At 35.8% G+C, this 13,300-nt stretch overlaps 1 protein-coding gene and 1 long non-coding RNA gene across 2 annotated transcripts in view; both read left to right on the top strand.

Annotated features, from left to right (window-relative positions):
* LOC149702584 (uncharacterized) overlaps nucleotides 1-13,300 on the top strand; it is a 143,405-nt gene that overhangs the window by 42,856 nt on the left and 87,249 nt on the right. The gene's annotated exons all lie outside the window — the stretch shown is intronic.
* On the top strand, nucleotides 419-11,962 carry LOC149702585 (uncharacterized). The gene is made up of 12 exons (XM_089867045.1): nucleotides 419-473; nucleotides 547-1,086; nucleotides 1,276-1,474; nucleotides 1,958-2,037; nucleotides 9,158-9,378; nucleotides 9,908-9,957; nucleotides 10,034-10,430; nucleotides 10,518-10,891; nucleotides 11,021-11,084; nucleotides 11,147-11,321; nucleotides 11,719-11,813; nucleotides 11,876-11,962. The coding sequence occupies exons 5-12, from the start codon at nucleotides 9,159-9,161 to the stop codon at nucleotides 11,884-11,886; spliced, it is 1,386 nt and encodes a 461-aa protein (XP_089723171.1). The 5' UTR covers nucleotides 419-473; nucleotides 547-1,086; nucleotides 1,276-1,474; nucleotides 1,958-2,037; nucleotide 9,158; the 3' UTR covers nucleotides 11,887-11,962.

Here is a 13,300-nt window from a genome sequence, read left to right on the forward strand (position 1 = left end):
TATTAAAATAGTACCAATACCAACTTCGCCAAAGGGGGGGGGGATGAGAATATACTGATCTGAATAACCGAAGTATTTCGGAAAATTTAAACACTTTTTCCTATAGCGGTGGACACTATTGGAAATGATGAGGCGTTATTGTAAGCATAAGAATAATAGTACGATTATTAAAATATTAACAATATTTTGCTACGGAACGGAAACAACAATTTCATCTAATCATGGCCCTAAGATACGCAGAAATAATACGAAATTTAGACCTGCAAAATCCATATTTTAAAGATCAGTGATTCCTGTTAGGTATTATTTACCCCATTTTGACGATTGATAATGACTAGCCCCTCGGACCCGGGGTTTGGGAGCGTGGGGTGGGAGGGGATCACGTGGGTACTACTTTGTTCGAATTTATTTGTTGCAACACACTCTGACATAGTAACATTTGAGCCTTGAGGGAGTAAGTCCAGTCTAAAATGGTGAGACATTTTACCGGAAATCTTAAACTTTTAGTAAATACTTCAATTAAACCAAGGTATTTTCATTTTGAAGGATCCTGTTCACCAAAGAATAATTAATTTAAACATTGCCCGCAACTTCGCTCAAATAATCCGAAATTTAGACACAGCCAACCCAAATTTTTTAAACCATCTAATTTTAATGATCAACCTTGTTAACACCGTATTACCGCACACTGAAGAAGTAAACAACATCATTGGACCAGCAATTGCTCATAAAATTTTGTCCTACATCCATCGAGGATGAACTGTAATTATAGTTTGCGAATGTTTTATTTTATTTTGAAAATCGCATTTCGAACAAAAGCTAAATTCTATGTAAGGGGATAATATAAGTACTATATACTTCTGGCATTACTCACTAAATGGTCGGACATTAACCCGAAAATGCGCACAATTATACCATGAAATCTAAAATCACTGGTGAAAATTATATACAGATTTTCCAAACTTCCCCATCCCTTTTTATACTCTAGAATAATCGCAGACATGTTATCTTCCAACAGAGCCCCACACTGCCAAAGGTAGAGATCTGCCATTAAGTGGGAACTGTGGGACAAATTTTTCATCTATGGTAAAAGCCTTAAATATAGTGGCTTGAAGATACTAAAATACCTCAACATTCTAGCCCCTTACGAATTTCTAACCCAAACCCCAAACACATATCAGTAGGCATGCTAACACTGAGTGCCCCCCCCCCCCAATCCAAACAGTATGATGGGATTCGACTCATCCAAAATTTTCCACTTTCTCTCCCATCCAGCCCCAAAAGGCTGATTTACGTTTTTCAGTCTTTGCTAGAGGTTTTAGTACCAGGCGACCTCCCCTTTGCAAAATCCCCCGCGCAATCACTCTGCAGTCGTTGGCAGTTTGAAAAAATTTTCATTTATAAAGGGTTGCCCAGTTGCCCTAGATTTTTCGGACAAAGAAACCTTTTTTGCGAAGCGGCTGAGTATTAATTGGTAAGTTTAATTTTAAATTTTAAACATTTATATAATTTAAAGATATAGATCTACTTTAACGTAACCTTGTCAAGGTCTCAGATACAAATTTCCATATTATTCTTACATATCTTAACACAAACTGTGGGCCCATTAAGTTTCATGGCCTTGTTTAATTATACGTAGTAATCGTTATGAGGGTTGGGTTTATCAAAAACTGGACATATCCATTGAAGCTTCACAATGAGTATATAAATACAAAGGACAGGCCGACAAGCAAATTATAATTTCTAGTCCTGTTTTACTATCAGGAGATAACAATATAGAGTTATGTTTTTCCTATACACTGCAACGTCATAACCCTCTATCTCTTACCTTAGTGATATCCCCCTGCTAGGAGCAAATAGTATTCTCTAACACAAACTTGCCCCCGAAACAGGGGATAAACGGTTCACTCCCCCTCTCAACCGAAATTACTCTATTAACCACACTTAATAATTTTAGTGAGAGGACAAAGATTGCTAAGGTCCAACAAACATCGAATTTAACCAGAACCGCAAAACAAGACTGGATCAAATTGAAAGGTAAATAAAATGATCTTCTTATCTTGAATATCAGATGTCAGATATTTGTTATTTTTCGGTATTATCGAGGTAGTTTTAATAGGGTTTGTTTAATTATTAGTTTAAAAATATATTCTATAAGTATGAAACTTTCTATACTTCTTAACGCTTAATAGCGTTTTCCTTTGGGTCCTCGCGGAGCGCTCCCAGGGAGCAATAAAAATGGTAGTAGTAGTTTTCAGCTTCGTTGAAGACTGTTTTTGAAGAATAGGATCTCCTAGTTTTATTCCTCCATGGGAGCGCTCCGCGAGGACCCAAAGGAAAACGGTATTAGATTTACTGAGAGCAAGGCTGAGAGCTAGTTCGAGAACGACGCGAGAATTGACTACACGCGGCCTTGCATTCCATCTCCCTATTTAGTTTTTACTAAGCCTTTGGCAGCGCCTCACGAGAATGTATGACGTTGCAACTACGTCACTCAAAAACGTTTCTCAATAAAGTATGCAAGGATGATACTAGAGGCTAAAGCCTGCTATGTTATGTATAGGGTAGCCGGTAGGTTATACGCGTAACGCGTCGAATAGGAACTTGGCAGTACTACGTCATGCAACCTCACTCTAGCTTCGACTCTAGGTAGAAAGTATACCAAGAGGGGGTTAGAAGAGGGGCGGAAATAGCTTCCACTCTGCAAAAAAGAATACCAGAATGGCGGCAGGGGTGGAAATACCCCCAAATTGCCAAGTCCCTATCGCAGCAAGATAAGGATTAAGTTGTTCACTCTTAACCCATTGATGGAACTTGAAAATAGACATTTCTTGCAATATTAATATATTATTACATTATGACCAGACTTCCTTTATTATTAAAAATAGAAATATAAGTAGGCTTATCCGAACTCTTAAAATTTGTAATTTGAAAATTTGAAGTCCAAATTAAAATATATATATAAACGCCCGTAGGGTAGCTGGGGCAGGTCGCCCGAAGTGCGGCCGACTCAGCTATTATTTAAATCGAGGGGGTAGACACTGGAGAGCTCAGGTGTACAATAAGGCTTGAACTCAATGCACCGTCAAAGTTGAACTCTGCAAACTCAGGTGTGCACGGAGTCCCCGAGTGTCAGCCCCCCTCGATTTAAATATATCTAAAAATTCCGAAATATAATCGAAAGCGTGGGCCGAAACTTCAGAGGCGGGTCGTGTGAAAAACATCGCGCGCATTCGAAGGAACTGTATACTTTACTGCACAAGTATTGCTTATAGTCGACCTTGGCTAAGAAGAAAGCTAAAGTATTTGGGGTTTTACCCCTTAAAGGGAGGGTGAAGAGAAAAATTAAGTGATTTTTTTATCGATTCTTCTACCAATTGTAAGGCCAATCGGTTTAGCTAATAAATCGGGAAATATCTCCCAAAGATTTTATTAATAAAAATAGATTTAGATTTTCAATGTTACATTAAACGCAGCGCCTATAACCAATCGTATCCTGCCTTCCAGCTAGCAAAATACTCGTGGCATGCTCTTTGTCGCGCGCCACGTTTGTCACTTCGCGCGTATTTCTTATCACATCTCGCGTTATAATCTGAATCTAGTTTGATTTTGAAAATGATTCTGATATATTTCCTGAATCATTAACTAGCAAATAGGTCTTTTAATTAGTAGAAGAATAATTAAAAACACCACCTGATTTTTCTCTTCACCCTCCCTTTAATAAGAATGAGAGTGGGCAGTGTTGTGGACACTGGACAGTGGGAGTCGCACCTTCTCTGGGGCAAGGATAAGGATTTTATCCTTCTCATTTACCAATGAAACCAACCATAAGTAAAATTATTAATCATAAGTAAAACTATTAGCCATAACTATGCCATGGAAGCGATACTCGGTCAGAACCTAGTTTTATTTCCATTGTATCCCTCCTTGGAGTCCAAAGCTTTAGCGCAATGATAGCGCGCGCTTTGATCAATTTTAAAGGGGTAATATAATGAATATAGCATACATGAAAATATTTTTATGGCTCACCAAAGGGGTTCACGTTGATCCACAGTAATTTTTCCCACAGTCCCTGCGTAAACTAATATTGGCGCGTTCTCAGTCCATTCTTTAGTATATGGGGATTGAAGATTTAAGAATTTTAAAAACAGGGAGTGGCGTACTTATGATATAACCTAAAAATTTTCCACTTTTAATCCGACTTATTATTTCACTTTTCAAACCAGAATACTAAGTTAAATAATCCCAAAGACAAGTGCAAGTTCTTTCAATTATTATACTATTTTGGAATATTTTCACTCGGAATTGTACATCATTCTTATAAATAATTATAAAATATCGACACTGTGTGCTTCCCAATCTAGTTTTGGAGAAGCTATATACGCTTGAATTTAATTTAGGGATGCACCGATATTGGTATAGCCATTATATCGGCCGATACTATCACCTAGAACCATTTTTGTTATTTCGTCTTAAAACCCCTTCTAAATCAAATGATATGGTCTAACTTAAGTCCTATCTCGGTTTTTGGGAAAGGTGTGGCTCACTTGTTAAACAAGAAGTAGCGTTATAGTAAAAATATGGACCAGAAGTAACTTATTCCTTGAAAATATTTTGGTATCGGTACATCCCTAGAATTTATAAATATCCTCATCATCAGAAGTACATGAACTATAAGTATTTCCGCTAGAGTGAAAATTTGAAGTTTCGGTTCCCTAGTGGCGCCCTTCGCGAGCTAAAAGGTAATTATATCAGGGTGGAATTTTTGGGGGGGGGGGGTCGGAATGTTTGTAAGGAGGGCCCACTCTTTCTGTCGAGAGAGTTTGTTTTCGATAATAGATAGATTAAGAAAACATCCGAAAATACGCGTTCGAAAACGTGTAGGGCGAATTCGTAACATCCTTGGCGTACTGGTCTAATTTTTTAAAAGACATACGTGAAAGTAGAGAGGAAACACCCGTTTTTGAAAAAATTAAAACTTAAAAAAATTATGCTGTTGCATGTCTAGAGCGCTGAGTGTTTTCGTACGAGTTTTTCGGTCGTTTGCTTGATCTCTATATTACTCGTCACATCAAATGAAAACTCTCCTCTTATAAAGAAACGTTTTTCTTTGGGGGGGGGATGAACTAACCTCTCTTAGATTCTTCATAAGAGTTTCGTTCGGTTTTTTTCCTATTTTCTTACTAAGGGGAAACCATTACGCGGCGGCATTGTCCGTTAAAGTTTACTGGTATTGGCATAAGTTTATAATGCCTCTAAGTACACAAATACAGGTTACAACTGGGCATCTTCTGCAGGCTACTGTGACGTCAGAACTCGTATAGCGCTAAGATCCGAAGAGAGAAAATTTTGAAATTTCTGTCGCGGTGCAGCAACCAAGCGGTCGAGACCAAAAAAAAAATCATCCAGTGGAATGAAGGAAAGTTTTACGTTTCGTATAGGCAGGCACTGGGGGGGGGGGAACGAATTTTACTTGAGCAACCCCAAATCCCTCTCTGTCGTGAGATACAGGCGGTTTCAGTCCTGAAACATTCTAAAAGGGATAAAAGAAACGCTAGGCTAGGCGGTACAATTTTGTATTGAAGTTGAGGTGATAAATGATACGGAGAGAGTATAGGGTTTCATTAAAGGGAGCCAGACAAACACTATTGCCATAGAAGTGGAAGCAATATGAGTACTTAGAGGCATTATAAACTTATGGTATTGGTGATACAGTTTTCTAGAGAGACTATAGGGTTTCTTTTTTTCAGGCGGACAAGCACGTCCCTCATAGATCCCATTCAAAGTTGGTTACTTGTAGTTAATGTACTTATGTCATCATTAATATTTCAAGAAATGTCTGCTTTCCAAGTCACAACTTGGATGCTGTATTTTATATTGCTGAATTATTGTACTTTATGCTGAAGAAATACTATTTATTGACAGGATCGTGTACGATGATTTTCAAATGTTCTTTAAGTGACTGCTCATTTAAATCAAACTCATATGGCACCTTCTTCAGACACTGTTCTATGCACAAACATCTCTGCAATACCAGTTTTTACTGTGGTTTTACGGAATGTCAAAAAACCTTTTCAAATTTTGGATCATTCAAAAGTCACGCTTACAGGCTGCACAAAGAACTTTTAAACTCATCCCAGGGTGAAGATGTAGTGCTGAATCAAAATTTGCCAAGTAACTTTGCATGCACAGCGATGAATTGCGATTACCAATGTAATGATCTTAAAAAATTCTACTGTCACGCAAAAGAACATTTTGAAACTGAATCGTTAGTCGCATGTCCAGTTGAAGAATGTGTTTCTCGGAAATATAAATCTTTGAGTTCGTTAAGTTGTCATTTTAGCCGAGTGCACAAATCGCAGTACAGACTACCAATAATAAGACGAGAAAATAAAATAAATGTGGTTCTTGTAGAAGGCGATAAAAATCTGAGTGAAGATACTAGCTGTCATGCCAAAGGCGAAGATTCAGGGTTATTAAGCACGCGTGATGCTGTAAATATTTCAGAAACAGAATTAGATAAAACTAAATCATGCCATGATGAGTTTTCTCACAACCTCGGACTATTCTATCTGAAACTACAAGCTAAGAAATTTCTCCCAAGTTCTGCTGTGCAATATATTGCCGAAGAAATGTCGGATTTGAAATATTTAGAGAAACATTGCATGGTTGATAAAATCAGTTCTGAGCTCAAGAGCAGTGGGGTAAATGACGAAATAATTAAAAAGGTTCTCGGAATATGCTCTGGAGAAACTTCATTTGAAAAAGCAAATGAGAACTTTAAATCGATTCACCGAAGGCACAAGTTTTACAAAAACAATTTAAGTTATGTTCAACCAGTTCCTATATTTCTTGGATATCACAAAGGAAAAAAACAATTTTTACACTATGTGTCGGTGAAAGAATCTTTAACAGCCCTTATTTCAAACAAGGAAGTTAATAAACTGTTGATCTGCCCCAAACCCACATACGTGAAGGGTGAAAATTACTTATTGGAAGATGTTAGTGATGGGAAAAAATTTCAAAACGATTATAATTACAAAAGTAATAACAATACTCTCTATGTAGTAGCATTTACAGACGCTTTTGAAACCGTTAACGCGCTAGGCTCAGCTAAATGCATACACAAAATTGTTGGCGTTTACTACACAATATTAAACATTCCCAAAGAATTTAGATCGACGGTAGATCATATTCAGTTAATGTTGCTATGCAGAAGCTCAAATTTTAAAAATTTTGGGAGCAATAAATGCCTTGAATACTTGGTTTCCGATCTAAAGGTGCTTGAAACGGAAGGGATAGTGGTGAACGGTCAAAATTACAAAGTAGTCGTAACCTGTATTGTTGGTGATAACCTTGGTAACCACGAAATCGGTGGATTTAATATGAGTTTTTCAAAAGGTTATGTTTGTCGTTTTTGCCACATAAAGGCAGATGAGCTACATGAGGACAAACACTATCCTAGGAGAACTGTAGCAAGTTACAATAAAAATCTCGATAATCTAAGAATTAATGTGGGCATCAAAAGTCACCAAGGTGTTAAAGTAGATTCAGTTTTTAACCAGTTAAATCATTTTCACGTCTGTATGCCTGCTTTGGCTCCATGCCTAGCGCACGATTTGTTTGAAGGGGTAGTGGCCTACGATTTGCACCGTTTTCTACTATATTTCATAGGGGAGAAAAAGTGGTTTTCATGGAACTATTACAACTGGGCGTTAAATAATTTTGCTTATCAAGGGAAAGATATTGGTAATAAACCGTGTAGTGGAAGTGCTAGTGGCATTAAACTATCTGGAGATGCTTCCCAGATTTGGTGCCTTTTAAGGCTTTTATCTTTAATTTTTAAAGACAAAATAAGAGATTACACCGATTCAGTTTGGAAACTTTACTTGCAACTTAAAAAGATTGTAGAAATTGTAACGGCTCCCAAAATATCAAAGTACGAAGTAGTTTCTTTGTCAGTAATGCTTTCAGTGTATAAACAAGATCTTTTGAAGGCATTTCCGGGCTATCAACTGAAAGCCAAACATCATTACTTGCTTGAGCATTATCCAGAACTAATTTTGCAATTCGGACCATTAATTCGAGTGTGGACACTTAGATTTGAAAGCAAGCACTCTACATATAAAAAATACGCGCAAAACACGAAAAACTTCATAAATTTAACCAAAACTTTAGCCGAAAAACATCAAATTCAGCAAGCCTATTTTTTAAGTGGCTCTCCATTTCCTAATTTATTAAAGTGCTATAATTCTGAGGTTTTACGAGAGGAATGTTTTACGCTGGATTTAATAAAAAAACTTAGAAATTTAAAGATAAGAATGGAGCACACTGTATGCTCAACAAAGATCGACTTTAAAGGTACTCTTTATGAGCGTGGCCAATTTGTAGTTTTAGAAGCATCTCATGATGAAATATTATTTGGACGAATAGAAACATTGATTATTGCTCAAAACAAATCCGATGAAGTTTACATATCTGCTTCATTGTTTCGTTCTCAATATAACTGGAAGTTACATGTCTTTGAGCTATACGAGTTGAATCAAAGCCGAATTTTAAACATACTTAAACTCTGTGACTTCTATCCCTTGACATGTTATTGCATTTTCGGCCAAAAAATCATAACCCTTAAGCACAGCGTTTACCATCCTTAAATATATGTATACGTTAGGTTTCGCGTATAATTCTTATTAAAGCCGTTTCAAATTAGGAAAATTAATGTATCAAAGATCTATAAAATTATTACTTGTTAAATGGAGTTGTTTGGCGGATCTTTTTACCTCTCCTAGTGACGTATGTCACGGAGAGGTTCTGCTAGGACCGTGTCCGTGTGTGTGTGAGGGTGAGTGTGTGTATATGTCGTATGCGTGTTCGCAGTTTGGGAATCGAAGCAAACGAGTGCCCAAATTCAGGGAATTTGCAATGAAAAGAGCGTTTACGCCGATCTTTAACATCATCGGGTCTTACCAGTACTTACTGAACTGGCAATTTAAGTTAAGAATAATCCTACATCCTGCGTAAAACCCTGACTTTTTTAAGATTGTGACAATTCTAAGTAGCTATTTTTAAAGTAGTTTTCTTTCTTTTCGATAGCCTTCTTCACAGTAAAATTAAGTTGTCAAAAATCAATAAATACATACATACAATTGTTTTTCAGGATGGCTAATTGCGATGTAAAAAACTTATTAATTAAAGCTCTGCCTGGTTTGGCAGAAGGCCTTGTGCTTGAAATAACTGAATATCTGAAAAGCGATGAAATAGGGGTGGAGAAAGTTGAAGACATGAAATATATCACACTAATGGATCTCAACAAAACACCTCTAAAACCAATCCAGTCGAGGAGGCTTTTGGATTATATTAATTGTTCTTCAGAAAAAGGTTGGTATATTGGAAGGTCTTCACGAAATACTGTTAAGCGTGAATTTATCAAACTAGCACGGACGCAGTGTTAAAAATTTTTGGTCTTTGTTATTTCACCTCTGACGTTATGCCGCGCAAATATGAGAATAATTCCAAATAAACCTAGCTCTCTTTAGTCTCCCTTAGTCAATTATTACTACGATTACAGTTGGGGACCGCGTTTCAAATTCAAACCTATTGTTTCATCGACGGCTTCAGTATTATAGACATTATCAGAAGTTCATTAAATTAGCCTAGGAAGTACCCAAATTGGGGTCTGGGACAACCTTCTCTTGTGTAAAGGAACTGAAGGAGCGCGATACATTCGCAACCTCGTGGTAGCTTTTCTCAGACCTTAAATATCCATCGGAAAGAAAAAAAAACGTTTCTCCCTACCCAAGGAGTATGAACGGGAGTTTTTCGATTTCGATTTTATTTATAGACTTCTGATTTTACTTATCATGAAATATTTATTTTGGGGGTAATCTTATTCATGTTTCAATTTTAGATTTGGATATATCAACGGATGAAATGGCTTCCAATTCCAGTACCGCAACGGTAAATTCTCAGACCTTAGCTTTTTGTTTACCATCAATCACATGGTTGGGAATTAATCCAATTTTTATAACTGTAGGTATCTGAAAAAACAAACGTCGGCACTTGGTGTGAAAACTATATTCCGCGATTGGAAATATTCAATAAACAAACCCAAGCAAAGCTAACTGGTGCTGTGAAACTGTCTCCAAAATTCAGAAACATAGTAGTCAGAACTCTTGTGGACGATGCTATAAAACATTGTAGTAGACCAAGCCGAGGAGATATGCGAAAGGTCGCTTCCAAATTTGTTACTAGCTTCCCTTTCGCGATTAAAGATGAAATTGACGGAGAGGTAATTGGTTCCGGCTTCTATAGTTTTGAGGTGCAATTAATTACAAGATTGGAAAATCTCTCTCGCGAACGCGAGCAAGTGATGCCACGAATGAAAGAAATCAAAAAGAAAAAGACGCATCTGGTTGACCTGATGGCAAAAAGTGATTTTAAGTTCAATCCAGACATTAGTGATTTAGATTATAAAAAATGTGAAGAAATAAGGGAGAATTTAATTAAAATGTCTAAAGAAATGGAACCAAATTCAAATGTAGTGGAGGCTAAAATGTTGCAAAGCTATGTTCTTCAGAGGATGGATTTGAACAATGGCAGAAAAATCGAGGAAATAATCAAACTATGGCCATTTCTGTTTGAAACCTCGGGAATGAAAATACACATTACAGAACTGTTAGGGAAGAATGTTTTTCTTCTCTTTGAAAATTTTTTTACTAAAAGAAGCAACATATTTTGCTTATTTTTTGCAAAAAGCACAAAAGAAATATGCAAAAAGAGCATGGAAAAACTAAAAGAAAAGCGAGAGGATAAGATGGTGGTTGGAACTATCATAAGTTTAATTATGAACCACTTCAAAGAAAACCCTGAAATAATTTTCCCGGTTTTTGAGGTAAACACGTTTTTACGATAAACACTAGCTTAATTATCTGCACCAGGATTCCACAGGCGGTGGCAATCTTAGCCTAGATACTCCTTCAGTTTGTATTAATTACACTGATATTATTTAATCCTTATACAGCCTGGCACTCCTGAAGAAACAGTGGAAACGAAACTGCCATTACAGCCTTGCTTGGTCGTATATGGTAAGATAAAATGCTTAGAATTAAATTTTATTCGATCGACTAAAAATCTAAAATTTTTCCAGGGGAAAGCTTGCCAGAAGCTGTTGGGCTGATGCTTGCCTCTGATGGCAAAATAGTCAACAATCACGTTGACGTCAAAAAACTTGGAACTGCTCTGGCAATGCTATTTTCAACCTATTTTATTCAAAATGTTTGCTATCCAGAAGGAGTGATTTCAACAATGGAATTTTTTCAAAGGTATAGCTAATTACATAATTTAATAATAAATGCATAAGTTGATCATAACATGGTGAATCATAACTAGGGATAATGTATCTATCAATAGTAAGCAGTCTTTTTAATAACGGTTTTGAGCCTTTTTTTATCATTCCAAATGAATCAAACCGAATTTGTTTCAACATTGCATGCTCCCTTTAATGACGAAGTTTTAGAACTATTAACTTCAGGGAATTAATTATAACACGCGCTTTTTTTCTACAAAATTCAAAAATAATAATAAGGGTCAGAATATTGTGAAGACTGTTAGTAGCACATTATTCGTACTGGCACATTTATGATTATGTACTTATACTGGAATGATTCGTCTGAGTATATAATCATGTTTTATTATTAAAATTATTGTTGTTCCACATAGATTTATTGCAAAAATAAATAAAAACAAAAAAGATAATGTTCACCCAAAAGTCATTGGATTTATCAACAAAGTCTCTGAATTGGATTGGACTGAAAGTAACGTATTTTGTTGTGTAAAATTGTTAATCGTATAAACCACATAAATATTTCTTTTCTAGGTCAGGATTAAGTACATCTCGTTTATTAAAAGTGATATGCTGTGAACAATTTAAACGTACAATAAAAACTATTTGTCTCAACATAAATTTTGTCCAATTTTTTTAATAGATCCCAATTAAAACTATCATATAAATTATGTGAAATAAACTAGAGCATTTCACGTATTTTTTATTAGATCCCTGTTAAAACTAGCAAATAAGTGATGTGAAATAAAATGGAGTATTTCACGTATTTTTTAATAGACCCCAGTTAAAACTACCATGTCCTTGATGGGAAATAAACTAGAGCATTTCACGTATTTTTTAGTAGATCCCTGTTAAGAGTAGCATATAAGTGATGTGAAATAAACAGGAGTATTTCTCGTATTTTTTAATAGACCCCTGTTTAAACTACTATATTCTTGATGGGAAATAAACTATAGCATTTCACGTATTTTTTAGTAGATCCCTGTTAAAAGTAGCATATAAGTGATGTGAAATAAACAGAAGTATTTCACGTATTTTTTAATAGACCCCTGTTAAAACTACCATGTCCTTGAAGGGAAATAAACTAGAGCATTTCACGTATTTTTAATAAACCCCTGTTAAAACAACCATGTCTTTGAAGGGAAATAAACTAGAGCATTTCACGTATTTTTAATGGATCCCTGTTAAAATTATCATATTATTGTTTTGAAATAAACAGGAGTATTTCTCGTAATTTTCACTAGATCAGTGTTAAAACTACAATATAACTGATGGGAAATAAACTGGAGCATTTAACGTATTTTTTACGAGACCTCTGTTAGAACTGTCATATAAATGATGTGAAATAAACAGGAGTATTTCACGTATTTTTTACTACACTCATCATAAAACTACTTCAACTATTCAGTAAAACCGAATTAATTAGTTCGCGTAAATTTTACCACACGCTCTGTGTAAGCGGCATTGGTCCTTTTGTAAAATAGACAGGAATTTTGTATGTATTTTCTACGAGATTAGTTGTTAAAACAACACGTTTTTAGTAAAATCTACATTTACAGTTAATGTATTTAAAAAAGGATTCGCTGTTAAATTAACAGAGCTGCCTCCATGAACTTTACAGGAATTGATAATGTAAATACCACATATGTTTGGGTGTAAAAACACTATACCGGATAGGAGTTTTATTTACAGGAGAGTCATGGCTACTCTACTTCCATGAATTTACTGTAATTTCAACGGTAGTTTTTTCTCTCAGTGCCTTTGTCAACTATAAATGTATATAAGACTGACCAATATCCAGCCGAATCTGCTTTATCTACTGCTGAGACTACTATTTTTGAAAGGATATTACTCTTCAAATAGCGGGTATTAAAGGGTTATTTCCTCTATCTCCGGCCATCTTGGAAAATAGCGACCAGAAACCTAACAACCTCTCTTACGGAATAACTATGCACTTTG

Source organism: Phalangium opilio, unplaced genomic scaffold (genome assembly GCF_054372755.1).
Source record: "Phalangium opilio isolate 3A_F unplaced genomic scaffold, DU_Popi_V2 ptg000017l_1, whole genome shotgun sequence".
In the NCBI taxonomy this organism is placed as follows: domain Eukaryota; kingdom Metazoa; phylum Arthropoda; class Arachnida; order Opiliones; family Phalangiidae; genus Phalangium; species Phalangium opilio.

Excerpts from the sequence above, each read along its gene's own strand:
- LOC149702585 (XM_089867045.1), top strand. The coding sequence starts at position 9,159 with ATGGCTAATTGCGATGTAAAAAACTTATTAATTAAAGCTCTGCCTGGT. Across the intron at positions 10,431-10,517 it reads GGTTGACCTGATGGCAAAAA|AAATGGAACCAAATTCAAAT; the intron begins GTGATTTTAAGT and ends AAATGTCTAAAG. Across the intron at positions 10,892-11,020 it reads TAATTTTCCCGGTTTTTGAG|CCTGGCACTCCTGAAGAAAC; the intron begins GTAAACACGTTT and ends ATCCTTATACAG.